Source organism: Anopheles merus, chromosome 2R, assembly GCF_017562075.2.
Source record: "Anopheles merus strain MAF chromosome 2R, AmerM5.1, whole genome shotgun sequence".
In the NCBI taxonomy this organism is placed as follows: Eukaryota; Metazoa; Arthropoda; class Insecta; order Diptera; family Culicidae; genus Anopheles; species Anopheles merus.
The window spans coordinates 53,856,359-53,872,623 of NC_054082.1; the positions used below are offsets into that span (position 1 = coordinate 53,856,359).

Genomic DNA, 16,265 nt, shown 5'->3' on the forward strand with positions numbered 1-16,265 from the left:
AACAAAACCTGTCCCATCCTTGTGCATGATGGGCCTGAGAAAGAGCCGCAAGTTGAACAGACAAAGCAGCGGTGAAAACTCGACAGCATCCCTAGTTTTCCACCGCACAGAAGAGTTGAGATATTCAACCAATCAGAGAGCTGCATGAGCGCAAAGCTCGAGGAAAATTACAGAACGTTGATGCATCGGTGCGGATGGAAGTTAGTCGTCAGCTAGAATTTAAACCGTGCGCGCGTGTGAAACATAAACGGAACGGAAAGGATCTTTACACCAACAAACGAGTGTTTATGAAACTCCCCTATACGCAGTGTAAACGGTAGCTTTGTTTAATTGTTACTGCAACAAAGAAAAGAAAGTGAAAATTTATATTGAAAAGTTTGTCAACGTCAGAAAGTATATATTTTACCAGCAAAAATCAGTTCAAATTCTATTGGAAAATACATTCTTGTACATTCTGTGTAGATCGTGCGTGTTTATTCAAATGTATAACAAAATGTCCAGTTATGAAACTGCATCGTCAGATGGCGATCTGTGTCACAGAGTTTGCGATCCAGATCCGTATTATGAATCTGGCGGAACTTACTATACGCAGCTCTATCCCGCAGATTCCCAAAATACAGGTTAGTAAAAAGAAGAATTTGTGTGCTTTTTTTAAATGTAGTTTATACCTGTCGCTAAACATCCAATAAGCAAGTTCAGCAGAGTTCAGGAGCTAGACTTTTTTAGAAAACATAACACATTCATTAAGTAGTGGAGTATTTTATAAACTGAATACTCTTTTTCTGTTTGTGTTTTCATATCCACTTTAAATTACCGGTCCAAACCATCCATATGATCATTACCTTGTTTAACGTGAGCTTTGGTTGTTAAGACTGCCATAAGAGATATACCTGGCTCTTTGTTCCTCTACAGCAGTTCAGTTTTGTGTAATACAGTAGATGAATTTTCAGTTATGTTGATATAAAGTATAGTAATTCGTGTGATAGCATACATTAATAGCAAACGTAGGCAAAAGACCCTAAATTTGTGTGAAAAATGCACATTTGCGACAAATTTCTCTTAATGAGATTCCGGATGTTCCATGTTTTGACGTTAAGTGTTCTTTAACTGAGAATCTCTTTAACTGAGAGTTAGCGAACCTCCAGTTACATAGCACTCCAGTTAAAACACATCCAGTTAGTGGTCACCTACTGTACCACAAAAGTATTTATCCAGGTATTATAAATAAAAAAGGACCTGGAACTTACCATTAATGGGAAGACGGTACTTGGAGGAACCCGAAATCATTCCTTTCTTCTTATTTATTGCTTAATCTTCTATATTAGTTGCAAACTAATTTGATGTTGGTGAAAACCGTGGTAAGGTAACAACTTTAACATGGATTTCATAATTGAAATCGTTACAAAAGGCACACAATATCTACAGAACTAGTGCTCAAACATGTGTTTTGCTAAATTTCATATAGATTCTACACGGTTCTCTCACGGTTTGAATAATTTCCTACAATTTATAAAACTATATTTCTCACACATGAACATTCTTAAACTCCTCGAAAAGGTTAATTTACTACTGAAAAATGTGTCTTGTAGAAACAAACAAAATGAAATAAACGAAACTGGAAAATAAACAACAACAAATAAAACTTCCAACAACAACACACCTTATGGGCAACGACTAGTACCTATTACTCTAAAATTAGCTCAATTACCATCATAAACCGAGCGACGTCCGATAAGCCAAGGTCTTTCCAACCATGTTTTCTCAAGCTACCGACACTCTATCCGATTGAAAAAGTGAAAAAAGAAGGCATGATTCCCTGCACAATACAAACATCTCTTTTCGAAACCATGTCTTTCACAGTTTACTTATACAATCCTGAAATCCTATTTTCCTCTCGCTCCTGTGAAGTTTGTGTGTATTTTTTGTACATTTAGAGTGCTAGTTTAACGATATCAGTTTGATTACTTCTAAAGGTAACCGAATCCGACGCTCCGTCAATAAGCCATCAATTCACCGTTTACCTTTGAACAGTTTCACACGCACGCATGTGACACGAACAAGATACGATAATTATTGCCCGCCGCACTGACTAATCGTTTGGTAATTTTGAGAAGCATTTTTAGGACGTGTGAATGATGGCGCAGTGTTTATGATGAGATTTACCACGTGCCTGCCACAGTTTAGATAGAGGAGCCAGTACAGTACAAGCGTGTGTTAATAATGTTTTGTAATCACCAATCGACTGTTATGCAACTTCACCAAAGAAGAGGAAGTTCGTAATTTTTAAGTTAATTGGAATTTAATTTGAATACGCAGTACTATATTGCAAGGGTACGAAACTATCAACAATGATAATAGATTCACATTTGTAAAGCTTAAGAAAACGAGTGAAAGGTTTCTATAGCTGGCCTAGTGCCCTCCTCGCACGAAGCATCGGTGGTTCAGTGGTAGAATGCTCGCCTGCCACGCGGGCGGCCCGGGTTCGATTCCCGGCCGATGCATCTTTACTTTTTTTCTTCAACTATTGGCGGCAGTGGAAATGGACCGGGATGAACATCATTTTCTTTAATTTTTTTATAGATTTCAATGCCGGCAGTATTTTTGCTTTAAAGTAGATACCATTACATTATGAAAGACAAAAATTGAGGCTTCTAAGCCCTGTGGATTGAAAGGAAAAAAGGCCAAACTTCGCAAATGTTTCAAATCCATCATATTTAGGCAAATGAAAGGAGCATCTTTCAACTACAATATTTCAAAACGTACTGGTTTGATTTTGAAAGCTAATATTGTTTAAGAAAGGTTATTTAATGACCTTCAAAATGAAGCCTTTTTTTACTTTAATTATTAATTTTTTGTGAAAGTTATGGGAAAAACAATAACAAGGAAACTAAAAATAAATAAAATGTTTGTCTTCAGCATGGTATAAATCATAGAGTTTAGTAAATTCATGTTTTCCCCAATACTACACATTCTAGAATGACTTATTATGAAGCAAAAATCCAAAATGCAGTTTTTGCAACTTTAGAAGTTACATAATATTTTATAATTATCAGCTTGTAAGAAGTATAGGCCATATTACTTCTTCTAATAGTATTATTTTGGAAAGTATAATAAAGAACAAAGTTAACTTTAATTGTAGGCATTTGAAATATGAGATTTTAGAATTGCAATCATATTTAAAGGACGGTGAAACTGCATTTGAGCAAATTTTCAAGAATAAGATTATGAGCATGAAGTATAAATCACAGCTGGGATGTTAACATTATTTTGTAGCTTTTTCAAAGGTGTAAATATTAAAAGAATAATATAATTTAATTAATTGAATGTAATGTCTCAGGTGTAAACGAAAAGTTACTAATTATGTTTAACGACTCCCTTAATCTGATTTTGGTCATTTTCGACCTAACAGGAGGTCATTATACACGCTTAAATACGGTATACGGTGTATCTTTAGCGATTCAAACATAAATTGTATGCATGAAGTGAACTGTTCACTTTCCATTCTATGCTTATTGAGGTACAAACTGCAAACGGATACTTCAGGATTTCTAAGTCACTATGTCATAGTCAAGCAGCAAAGTTTCTCAAGCGCTAATATCCTGGCATCAGAATTTAGTCAAAAAGGAACTTTTGTCTCGTTAATCATACTCCAGGGTCTAATCGACCGGGAAGAGATTGCGTAAAATAAACAACAATTTACAAAACATGCCCGACACAAAATGCACCAGTCAAATGATGTGCTAAGCACACTTTCACGCCGATGACATCGAGCAGAAGGTTTTTGGTACATTCATTCCGAAAGGATATCGAATAGCATTGCGTCCAGAGCTCACTGATTTCCACGTTCACCGGAAACCGGAGACATTCACTTGTCATTCCCAAGGATCAATCCTTTCTCCATTCACGCGTGCAATTTTACACTTCCTCTTGCGCCTTTCTTTGTCGAGATGTAAATAGTCTTTCTTTTTCCCCGTTTTTTCAACCGGCGCGTGTTCGTGCTGCAGTGAAGACGCACAGTTCCTGCAAATATAAACACCGACTACTGGATTTATGGACTTGACCCCGAACGTCGTACCAGCTAGGTTTTCCCTCTCGAAATGATCCCCAGTCGGCACACCGGGATGGATATCGGTTTTCCGTCCTTTACCGTTTTCTCTTTTTTCTCAAGTAGTTTCTAAAAAAACATAATCTCTTCTTCACTGCTACTCGATCGCGAGGGTAAAGTCTAGGGTTGGTTTCACAAAAGTCCCTTCTCTACGTGTACTGAACCACCGACCCAATCCGTACCGCAACTGTATCACTTTTTCTTCGATAAACAAATCATTAAGATACGATACACGAGTAGTTCTCCTCCGTGTGTTCAAACCTCATCCGCCGGTACAGTTTTATATTTTCCTGCTACAGGGATCGTGCGCCATGAGGTCACAGTAAATGGTGGTGATACGTCGTACGTAAGCTGGTTTTTTTCGGCAATGGAATTACCTTCGATACGTACTTTGTTTATTATTGTTGAATCATTTACTACTGGAAAATGGTATATTCAGGGGTTTGCATGTATGTATGCGTAGCCTCTTGCTAGCTCCCTCCCGATGGACGATCGAGTCCATGGCCCGACTCACGTGGGTGGCAAGAAGTTTTCTTTGTCGCTTCTTCTGCACAGTGCCGTATACTCACCGTTATTTTTGTTTACATCTATTCCCAAAGTGACAGGAGCTCAGGTGACCAGTGGAGGAGCCGGAGGAGGTGGTGTGATCATGATGGAAGAGGAAGGATACTGGGGCTCGCCGTGTAGTTCAAGTGAATCTCACCCAGAGCTGAATCGAGATCGATACTCACCTTCAACGGTGATCAATGGTGCCTGTGGAAACGGTTCGATCGTGGTGGGTACTGTTCGCAACCTCTCATCCCACCACCACCAACTGCCCGACCAATCGTCCTTGTCGACATCGTCGCTGTCCTCAGCTTCTTCTACGTCCTCATCCGTGTCGGCATCTTCGTCACCATACGGTGGAGCTGGTCATACTCACCCCACGGGTGGTTACCATCACTCCCATCGTCATCAATCGCACGAACAGCACCACCATCAACAAATACCTTCGTCCGTTTACTGTTCGTCGATTGTTTATGAAAAGAGTAACGCCGGTAGGTGAATAAACTGCAGTACGACAATTTAGCCAACCCAAAGTGGCAAGTTTGTGTAGAAGTATGCAACATGTCTGTGCATCTTTTTTTCTGTCCCTTTGGCCCCATCTGTAACACCACTAGCAATAGTTACACAGAAAAGAAGTAAAAGTTTCTCCTCGTGCCTTTTCTCCAGCAATGTACGTCCCAGACGAAGGATACTATGGTGGTGCAACTGGTGGATCGGTTGACCCCGTTTCCGGCACTGCAGGAAATGAACAACAGTCACATCTGCACATGGCACCGTCCTCTTCCGGAGTACTATCTGGCAACGGTGTACCGGTAGTGCGCGTGGTCAAGCGACGTAATACGGCCAACAAGAAAGAGCGGCGTAGAACACAGAGCATTAACTCGGCTTACACCTCGCTGCGGGATCGTATTCCAAACGTTCCCAATGATACAAAACTGTCCAAGGTAAGACTATAAACCTTCAACTATCGACCAAATATCTTTTCATTTGGCGACGTAGCTCCGACGAAAGCAAATTTTATACAATTTTGTTGTTCTGCTTTCCAGATTAAAACACTCCGACTGGCCATTTCTTACATCGCTCATCTGCTGGCAGTCGTGAACGGAAACCAGGACCCGTCGTGTGACTTCCGCGCAGAGCTGGTTCCCTCGTCCCGCAAAATTAATGCCGAACGCCGTGCCCAGAAGTCACTAATGCAAGTAAGTAGTGAAACCATTTGACGCCACAAGCAAGCCACAGCATTAATGTCGGCCGAACCGTACGATCAGATGACGAAAGACCCATAAACGAATGCTAGCGAAAGAGGAGCAACCCCGCATAGTGTTAGGAAAATTTCCTAAATCGAATCATTATCTTTATTGAGTGGGTCTGGTTTTTACTTTTTGTTACATTCCCTCCAATCGTCCAGTATGTCCCAGGATATTGTTCCAACTTTGCCCACCATGCAGTGAATTACGCATTTTGTAACCAGCCAAATCCGGACAGAGTTGTGTCGTCTGGTTTTCACGCCATCACGGTGTGAGTTTTGTTTGGCTTAGCTTAGCTATACAATTGAAGGGTGTGAAAAAATCCAATATTTCATTACCTCCCGGAGATACAATTTAATACCGCAAAGTGGCCCTCTAATAGCGAATAATTGAGTTATCGTTACCACCGAAGCATTGCATACCTCCCCTGAACATTATAACTCTACCCACCGAAATGTTTCTGCGCTTGTTAATTGTTTATCGTAACCTCAACTCTCGTAAGCATACAATCCCATTGACTTGCGGCTCTATTGCTCGAGGATTATAACGAAAAAGGGATCTGCTAGAGCCATATCCCGGTTTTCCCCTTTTCCAACGATGATATTCATTTTCCTAAACCCTCATTTGCAGCATACAATCCCGCCCAAGGATGTTGCAGTGCGTACACGTGCGTACCAGTGATGATGGGAAACATTGGTGGTAGAGCTGACACTTGACTTTACAATTGTGCAACATATTAACTCCATTACAGAGCATCCAATACCAATTACAGTAGGCTGTAAAGGAGTTTTTGCCATAAAGGAAGTGTGTGGGAAAATCACTAGACAACTCAAGAGCAAGAAAAGCATTCTTGATACATAAATGCTTGGCCTCGATGTTATTGAAAGGGAGGTGGGTCACCGACTCAACCCGAATTAACCCTCCTCCTACAACAAGCCTCGATAGCGCAGTCGGTAGCGCGTAAGTCTCATAATCTTAAGGTCGTGAGTTCGATCCTCACTCGGGGCAGATTCCTTTTGCTTTTTTTCTCTACTATTTCATTTCCGTCAATTAATCATATCCATATCCTGCGTTACATTATTTTGCCCAAAATTGTTGTTGAAACAATGTAAAGAAATTACAAATATAGATGTCCAAATTACAATAGATGTCGAGATAATAAACAAATAACCAAAACATTTACGGACGCCTTTCGAGCGATCTAAGAGAACATCGATGGTGAAGTGGGTGGTGGGAGGAAAAAAATCAGGTTATGATTAACTTAACTATGATTTAATAATAGCAAAAAATTGGATTCTGCAAAAATAATTATTGAGGTTTTTGTGTCGCTTTTATTTGATCGGATCAGTTTTGAGCCGTTTTTCACTAAATTGATAAGGCTCTCAGACAATTTTTTTTTGTCTGTTTACATACTTTCTTTGGTTTTCAAAACATATATTACATAAAAACGTTATTTTTTTATATTTAAATAATACATGTTTGATAATTATCCTTATAAAACTTTTAAAACCTAAAAAAGTTTTTAAAACAAAAAATCGTTTCCTACAATATATTTCATATTTAAAATTTTTAACTTTTTTAATTAGATTTTTAAATGCATGCGCTAGTACAAAAACCCCATTTTTCAAAGACTCTTTATAGTTATGGTACGACTCTAAATTTGATTTTTTTCTGTAATAAGTCACCAGTCATTCAAACATTCACTGGTTTTATCTATTTTCTCCAGATTTTCCGCAAAAGGAGAAAAACGACTGTCCATATAGTCTATTTAAGTACTGTTATTTAGTAGGTGTATTCCTTACATTTTGTGATATAATAAAAGACATATTATATTCTGATATAAATATATCTAAACACAGTTGCTTTTTGACGTATTGACATTTTTTTGCATTACTCTAAGTAGCCAAAGAACTACAAACAATTATTTCTTCAAGAAAAGAGGAACAATACAAACAGAAATCAAATGTAAATACTCTCTTGATTTGCCTTGATTGATTCTTTGATTTGTTGATTGTTTTACACAAGAACAAATCGAAGTCACTATTTCAATGATTAAATAATATGTTGCTGTGATAATGTTACAACAAGTTTATATTGCATTGTGAGAAAATTTCAGAAAATTTGCATCATATCTATAAAAAATATTACTGCAAGCAAAATGAAAACACCTTTCTTCATCATTCTTAACAACATGACCCCGACGTGATTTGAACACGCAACCTTCTGATCTGGAGTCAGACGCGCTACCGTTGCGCCACGGAGTCTTCTTCTCTCCTTCACTCCAAATACCTATATATAGCCCCAGCACTGTTTCTATAGTACATGCAGATTTTTTAGACAATCTTGCAAGAAACGCCCCTTTTCTATTTTTGGCATATTTTTCGTTTTGCGCATGCTTTTCTCCTGTGTCACTGCCTTTTTTCTAGGACCCACACAACACTGATTAGTAGAGAGGTTCAAATATTTGACGCCTCTTTTTCATCAATCAGTACCAATCCTACTAACACCAGTCGCGCGCCACGACGACGCCCCTTGTTATCCTGTTTTTCTACTTCCCAAACATTATTCACATTCCGATGCACTTTGCTTGGTGACTCGTTGAAAAAAGGGGAATGCGCTCGATAATTTGTCACATTCGTTTATAATTGGGCGCTTACTGAATTCCTGGCTATTCTCAACAATGTCCTAGTTTTTTACTGCAATAAAAATCAGTGCCAGTATGGGTAGCAATATGGAATAAATTACCTATCGTAATTATTTGTCTCCCGTCCCTGCAGAATCAAATAAAAAGTATCTGCTCGAATAGAACTGGAAAACCATTTTAAAGTGCATAATGCTTCTATAAATAACTCACTGCATTGACATGCTTCCCTCCTAAATGCTGCTTCCTTCCGTATCATATCACTAACAAACCCATCTTCAAAAGATAAAAATGCACTTCCTGACGGAAGTAAACGCTCAAGTGTTCAGGGAAAGGCAACGCCAACAATCACTCAGCGCTTGGAAACAACCCGCCCAACCACCACAACACGTCAACCATAGTATGCTTTTGCCGCTACATTACACTTCGTGTACATTAAAAGACTCCTTTCATAATTCAAGTGTCCGGGAAGAAGGCCAGTCAAAACTGTACGCTTGGGGGCGTCTTGCAGGCAAAACCCTTCCGTCTTCCCACGGCTCTCTTTTAGCTGGAGTCGGCACTTGACAACGATAAAACTGCACTTGAGGTTTCCATAAAACAAATTACGATTACTTCACTCTTAATCTCTCCCCTTCCACGATATAAAGACCGTGTGACATCACTCTCGAATGATGAGACGCCCGTTCCACGATCAAACGTTATCCTCCGCCCCGGATCTTTCAGTGTAGATTGAAATGATTAATTTATTATTTTTTTCAATAGATAAGCAAACATAAAGGATTCCCTCCTTCACATAGCGCCATGCTAATTGTACGTAAACCGAATCACTAACACACCCGACTAGGAACATTACGATCTCAAGTAGAAAGTAATTTTCCCGATAGTGATTGAAACACGAAAAACAGAAATGGATCTTGGTTGTGGGTTAAGGCATCCTTTGCACCGAGCCAGCGGTCTGCCACCAGCAATAGGAAACATGTTCGTGAGAAAAAAATATTTCACAGCTCATAGTGTGTCACTAGCTGGTTTCCATTAGCTCTTCTTGCTTGTTGCATTATCGATTAGTTCTGTGCCCCACACGATTCGGTGGTTGCTCAGCACTTTACCACTTTACTTTGAAATGCCGCATATTTACTTTCGTTGACAATCACACTAATTGTGCTACAAAACGATTCAATCCTTACGTTATCCATCCTTCTTTCCTTGCTCTACATAGAACTTTACCGCCAATGGAACCGCCACCTCTACGACAGCGACCAACCCGAGCCCATCGGTGACAGAAGGGCGCAAAATCAAAGGACGTACTGGATGGCCACAGCACGTTTGGGCATTGGAAACGAAAACCACGATCAAATAAAGATGCACGCCGTTACGAGGAACCCCGATGCCAAAGATGAAACCGAATAGACGTCGAAGCATCACGACAAATTAGCACGCACAGGCGCCTATTATCAGACAAACAGCAGCACAAAAAATATTCCAAATATACCCACATTTAGGCTGGCGATACTGTGTTCAGTGTAGGAAGGAAACAAGACATGAATACACTAATCATTGTAGAAAGTAAAAAGAACAGGCACTACCACTCGCGTCCGCTTTGCCCCTTGGCTATGGTAGCACCATGTACAGATCCTATTATTTCGTATCGTTTCTCCACTGCTTTCGACTGATCGACGCGTTCAAAATACGGGAGGCTGTGCCATTCTAGGTTTATTAAATATTCAACTGAAATTACGCTACGCAAATAAAACTATGTGTGTTCTTCCTTCTTCACCAGTAAACGAAAGAATGATTTTTATTTTACTTAAGAGTGTAAACTTAAGACATACTCTAACATCGAAATGTACCGAAAAGAGTTAATAGACGAAAGAAATGACCAGGAAATATACTCCTGCGTTGTACACACACACCGGATGCACCGCTGTAGAAGCTAATATTAGATACATTTTAATCTCGAATGCTCGAGATAACTTGGAACAAAAAACCAGATGGCCCTCTCTCTCTCTACACTACCGCACACGACCGAAGAAGCACTGGGGTTTATGCGGAACAAGTAAAAGAAGATCTTTTTTTCCACATTAACCCCCTAAAGACTCCTTCGGTGGCATTAGGGCCGAGGTTTGGGGATTCCGTGACCGGCATTTGCGGGGATGGTAAATATTTTGATTGCAGATCGTGGATACCCCCGCACACTAAAACATACGCGCGTGTGTGTGTGTGTGTGTGTGTGTGTGTGTGTGTGTGTGTGTGTGTACGTCGGTCCCATCACAGAACACGCATCGGCCACACTACTGTCACGATCGACCGATAGCCGTTCAATAAATGGCAATCGCGTGTTGGGGGTGGATTGTGATGCGTTCGATTGGGACGCACTGGTAGCCATCTGCTAAATTTACAGAAGTTTTGTCCAAAAGCATCTACAGCGCTGCTTTTCCATACATTCTCAAAGAAAACATACTAAACTAAACCAATACTAAACCAACTAAAATTCTCGAAATCAAATAAATAAGACTTCTGCACTTATTCCTGCATATAATTTGGATTACAAAGACATATTTTTGAAGTACTTAGTACATCGTGGAGCTATTTGTATGTGTGTCGTGTTTTCGAATATGTCGTGAAATTCATCATTACCTAAAAACACCGATTAAATTCTTTTTCACCCAAAAGAAGAAATCCTTAAAGTTTTTTTTTTTGAATGCACTAAAGATCCGGTGACTAAATGAGTGAAGTGAAGGTGATCGTAAAAATTATAAACCTACGCAAACCTACCGGGAATATATCGTATCTTAGTATAAAAAATGACTAATGCCAATGAACAGTAATACATACACGGGTGAAATTAACATGCTTGATACCACTGAGAATGATCTAATTTATGATGATAGTTAATGACGAAAATGACAACCTTGATGATAGCCGCATTTACATTTACATAATGTTGTTATAGACGCCAAAAAACAAAACAAAATTTATTTTTTTGTTTATTGAAATATTTCGTATTCTACACGAAAAGAAATAATGCTGTATCGAATTATGCTCAAAGTTACATGCAATTGCAAAATTATCTATAGTAAACAAACGATTCATATCACAGACACGATGCATACGATGCATTCACACCAAAATTTGGCAGTAATATTTCATTGTAAAAAACTTTGCAAGTAAATATTAATACAATACTTTTCTTCATTTGTTCTCTACAAATTCTGTATATTTTGAAGAGTGAGCTGTCATAAAGACCAATATAACACGATTTCTATTACTTTCTCGCGACCAATTCAGGATTATTTCTTTATAAATTTTCCTATACTGATCATATTTTCCATGCCTATTACTTATTGTTCATGTTTCATTGTTTATCTTTTGTTTATTGTTTTCCTATTTTTTCAAGCTAAGTGCATTTTATTTTGACAAAGATGAGTATCACATTCAATACAGCGGCATAGGGCCTTCATTAGAACAAATAATTAGGATTAGAAATAGAAATAGAAATAGCAAAAACAAATGTCGGTGCATTTATTGCGATAGTATTTGAAAAAGTTTGTCTATGACACCTTGAGGATAGAAAGTAACCGATAATCTGAGGAATATTACTGCAATTTTCATCAGGAGGTGGGAGGAAAATTATAAAGTCATCTGCATATAAAATATGTCGAGATCCAACTCGTTTACGTATTTTGGATGAATTTTCCTATTCGTTTTATGTTTATCAGATGTGGAACGTTGTTCTTCAACAAGAGAATATAGATGTTTTGAAACACTATGATTTTGAACCTCCCTTTCAACACAGCCTCGATAGCGCAGTCGGTAGCGCGTAAGTCTCATAATCTTAAGGTCGTGAGTTCGATCCTCACTCGGGGCAGATCCTTTTTTTATTTCACCTGCTTTATTTAACTCCTTCAAGCATCCTCACCGTTTCACAATCTTGCCAATTAATAGACTCTAACTCAGTAGATGGAAGACAATGGAAGTTCAATTAGGGTTGAGAATACAATAAATAAAACAAAATGCACATGCACTAATAAATCCCAGTTTTTATGATTTTAAATTACGACTAAAGCATCCAACTGTATCATTCAAAATAATGCATTTTAAATAGAATGACGTTTTCATCTCATCAACATAATGCAATAACTAGATGGATTCCTTGAGAGAAATGTAAACCGGCATTCATTCTTTTTCTACGCAACATATTTTTGGACGCATGCACTCACGTATCACCATTTCCAAAATGTTTTATGTTGGACAATTGTAGTGACCTCGATAACTTAAGCGTACACTAAAATGAGTGCTGCTTTCGTCAAAATGAGAACAAAAAAGTTGACCCCGACGTGATTTGAACACGCAACCTTCTGATCTGGAGTCAGACGCGCTACCGTTGCGCCACGGAGTCCCATACTTGCCCACTCGTCAACGCATTATTTTAATTAACACGTTAATTTGTGTTCCATACATTCTATTATTCTTACAACTGTTATTCTACACTTCTCTGACAGCACTTTTTTCACTCGCCTTATCCACTATATTCGAACAAATCATTCATAAATCATAAAATACAATTTCAATGAATAGAGAACGAGGTTTGAGCTCGATGCTAGAAAAGGCATAGAAAATTAACATAATAAACCTTGGCTTAACTAGCATGAGAATAATTAAAAACTAAATTAAAAACTAGCAAACCAAATATGAGCAATGTGCAGTACGACGTAGTGAAGCGCTCAGATCATACGTTCCGTGTAATTAGTATTCGCAAAGTTGTACATACTATGGTTATTGTTCTAACTCTTTATGACCGTTACACCAAGTATTATGTGAATTCACGTTATAACACCGTTGAATATTCGGTTTTAGCATAGCATAGAAAACAAAGCGCATCACAAACAATACTCATTTTAATCTACATATTTTTACTTACAACAGCTAATCCTCCGTATAACTGCAACATCAATCATAATAAACAAACTTACAGTCTTTTTCGTAGTAACGTACGAGCTACAGTTTTCTAATAATTTTAAAAATAAGAATAATACGGACGTCACGCGAGGCGTAAACTCAAAAAGTTTACGCTTGATTTGCATGGGAGAGCGTAAACTTCCGGTCAAAAGATTATAGGGTTGTATGGCTCAAATTCAGTTTACGCCAAAGTTTACGCTTCGTGTGACGTCCGTATAATATTTCAAAAAATAATAAATTTCCAATCGCCTCAAGCACACAAATGTACGAATATTCATAACGCTAAACGTCATCGGGAAATGTACGGATAACAGCACAGTGTTCCCGATGTAAACACCAAACTGACAGAACATTAAAAGCTCCTCCTTTCTCCACGATTTTCGCACCCTGTCTGCTAAAAGGTGGACTTTGAACACTGCTCTCCACCCGCCGCACGGATGTATCACAATCAACCAAGTGTGTGAGTGTGTGTTGGGAGTTTATAGTAACAAACGCTACGCATAGCAAACCCTTCTCTGACCGGCCGTGTACCGCACACATCAACCCAGCCCAGCATAAGACGTGTGTCGGTGAACTTCACTAGCTCGCGTAGGGTTGAACTCCGTCAACACACCGTTTGCTGTTATTTCGCGACGAGAAGCCGAAGGGGAAAAGTCATCTACTTGTACACATTCAGCAAACCACTGCCACTTTCTCATCCACACGTTACTCGAAAGGAGAAAATGATTAATACCGGGTAAGTTTGTCGCTTCGGGATGGGTTAGTATTTCAACACATTGTTGGTGGTGTCTCTGCCAAAGCGGTATGTTTTCATGTGCTACTATCGTTATCGGATGTGCCGGCGACAGATAACGTAATATCGTCCGGGTCCGAAGGTCGTCCGTCAGCATCACATCGAAAGATTAAACTCATTACAACGAAGGATTCCGATCAAGGGCAATGAGCGTCGTTCATAATGAAGCAAGACCAATGGGAAGATTTGAGAGTGTATTTTTTCCTTTTGGAAACGATCTTTACGCCTGACACGTCACTATATACAGATGATCGCTCTCATCCTGTTTGATTGTGCGATCAAATGGGATCTTTGGAAAATCTACGCACCGTATGAAACCGGTCTATGGTCATTAAGAATTGTGAAAAAATGATAAGAGACACGCATCAAGAGAAAAAATCACATCCATATGTTTCTTACCTTGTGTTACAGAAAGCTAGCTGGACGCACGCTCTTCATCACGGGAGCATCGCGCGGTATTGGCAAGGCGATCGCTCTACGAGCCGCTCAAGATGGGGCTAATGTTGTGGTCGCGGCCAAGACAGCCGATCCTCATCCAAAACTGCCCGGCACGATCTACACAGCAGCAAAGGAAAGTAAGTGATTGTGCGTGTGGCAACGCTAACACTCATTCTAAGTATTTTTCTTACCATTAGCATAACCATTTTCTTCGTCGATTTTCCAGTTGAAGCCGCCGGAGGCAAGGCGCTGCCGTGTGTGGTAGACGTACGCGATGAAGGTGCCGTGCGTACCGCTGTACAGAACGCAGTGGCCAAGTTCGGTGGAATCGATATTGTAGTCAACAATGCCAGCGCAATCTCACTAACGCCCACGGAACAAACCGAAATGAAGCGATACGATCTAATGCACCAGATCAACACCCGTGGCACGTTCCTGGTGTAAGTGGAAAGCTTTGCTTCATTGTGAAGTAAAAAATAATAGTACTATCTTCCTGTTCCCAACCAACCAGCTCAAAAGAATGCATTCCCTACCTTCGCAAGAGTAACCATGCACACATCCTGAACATTTCGCCACCGCTAAACATGGCCCCGCACTGGTTCAGCAATCACGTCGCCTACACGATGGCCAAGTACGGCATGTCTATGTGTGTGCTCGGTATGGCGAAGGAGCTGGAGAGTGCCAACATTGCGGTGAACGCTCTCTGGCCCCGCACGGCTATCCACACCGCAGCCATGGAGATGCTGACGGGTAAAGAAAGCGATCAGTTCTCGCGCAAACCCGATATCATGGCCGATGCTGCGTACGCCATCCTCTCGAAAGAGCCCCGGCTGGTGACGGGCAAATTCCTCATCGACGATGAGGTGCTACAGGCAGAGGGCATCACGGATCTGAAGCAGTACGCTTGCGTGCCGGAGAATGCCGACAAACTGATGCCGGACTTTTTCCTCGACGTTGAGCCGGAGAAGCTGGTAGAGTTTGCGGCGGAAGGCAGCCATGCGGCTTCGTTAAAGAAGCCTGCTGGCGAAGCCGCTGCCGGTGGCAAGATTGAGGGACTGTTCCAGAAGATCGAAAGTCTGCTGAGTGAAGAGATTGTTCGCAAGACGGGTGCCGTCTACGAGTTCAAAGTGAAGGGCGAGGAATCCGGCACGTGGTTCGCTGATTTGAAGAATGGCACCGGCAAAGTGGGCAAGGGTAACCCGCCAGCAACGGCCGATGCCGTGCTGACGATGGATTCGAAGCACTTTTTCGATATGTTCACGGGCAAGCTGAAGCCGGCGAATGCATTTATGACAGGCAAGCTGAAGATTTCCGGTGATCTGCAGAAGGCGATGAAGCTCGAAAAGCTTATGGGTGGACTGAAGTCCAAGCTGTAAAGAACCAGTGGAAACAGTGGATGAGTGGTAGGCAGTTATTTAATTGGCTGGGTTTGGCTTTTCTTTCTTTACGTTTAAGAAAAAAGTTTAATAAATGTATCACTTTTTTAATAACATCACTCTACCTCAAACCGCCCAAACGAGCACCATATTTGAGCATTTT

At 40.1% G+C, this 16,265-nt stretch overlaps 2 protein-coding genes and 5 non-coding genes across 7 annotated transcripts; 5 read left to right on the plus strand and 2 right to left on the minus strand.

The window, feature by feature from the left end:
• Nucleotides 1-10,109, plus strand: LOC121590306 (heart- and neural crest derivatives-expressed protein 1). The gene is made up of 6 exons (XM_041909848.1): nt 1-393; nt 463-620; nt 4,705-5,142; nt 5,318-5,595; nt 5,698-5,850; nt 9,756-10,109. The coding sequence occupies exons 2-6, from the start codon at nt 482-484 to the stop codon at nt 9,894-9,896; spliced, it is 1,149 nt and encodes a 382-aa protein (XP_041765782.1). The 5' UTR covers nt 1-393; nt 463-481; the 3' UTR covers nt 9,897-10,109.
• Nucleotides 2,431-2,501, plus strand: Trnag-gcc. Its single transcript has one exon. It is a non-coding gene; the product is annotated as a tRNA-Gly (tRNA).
• On the plus strand, nt 6,834-6,906 carry Trnam-cau. The gene has a single exon. It is a non-coding gene; the product is annotated as a tRNA-Met (tRNA).
• On the minus strand, nt 8,091-8,162 carry Trnaw-cca. Its single transcript has one exon. It is a non-coding gene; the product is annotated as a tRNA-Trp (tRNA).
• A 2,222-nt stretch (nt 10,110-12,331) lies between the features above and the next one.
• Nucleotides 12,332-12,404, plus strand: Trnam-cau. The gene has a single exon. It is a non-coding gene; the product is annotated as a tRNA-Met (tRNA).
• A 459-nt stretch (nt 12,405-12,863) lies between these two features.
• Trnaw-cca lies at nt 12,864-12,935 on the minus strand. Its single transcript has one exon. It is a non-coding gene; the product is annotated as a tRNA-Trp (tRNA).
• A 940-nt stretch (nt 12,936-13,875) lies between these two features.
• LOC121590560 (hydroxysteroid dehydrogenase-like protein 2) lies at nt 13,876-16,216 on the plus strand. The gene is made up of 4 exons (XM_041910337.1): nt 13,876-14,231; nt 14,700-14,863; nt 14,953-15,166; nt 15,238-16,216. The coding sequence occupies exons 1-4, from the start codon at nt 14,218-14,220 to the stop codon at nt 16,100-16,102; spliced, it is 1,257 nt and encodes a 418-aa protein (XP_041766271.1). The 5' UTR covers nt 13,876-14,217; the 3' UTR covers nt 16,103-16,216.
• Nucleotides 16,217-16,265: the final 49 nt, after the last annotated feature.

Coding starts and splice junctions, on each gene's coding strand:
- LOC121590560 (XM_041910337.1), top strand. Junction 14,864..14,952: donor CTACACAGCAGCAAAGGAAA/GTAAGTGATTGT, acceptor TCGATTTTCCAG/TTGAAGCCGCCGGAGGCAAG. Junction 15,167..15,237: donor ACCCGTGGCACGTTCCTGGT/GTAAGTGGAAAG, acceptor CCAACCAACCAG/CTCAAAAGAATGCATTCCCT.
- LOC121590306 (XM_041909848.1), top strand. CDS start 482: ATGTATAACAAAATGTCCAGTTATGAAACTGCATCGTCAGATGGCGAT. Junction 621..4,704: donor CGCAGATTCCCAAAATACAG/GTTAGTAAAAAG, acceptor CTATTCCCAAAG/TGACAGGAGCTCAGGTGACC. Junction 5,851..9,755: donor CCCAGAAGTCACTAATGCAA/GTAAGTAGTGAA, acceptor TGCTCTACATAG/AACTTTACCGCCAATGGAAC.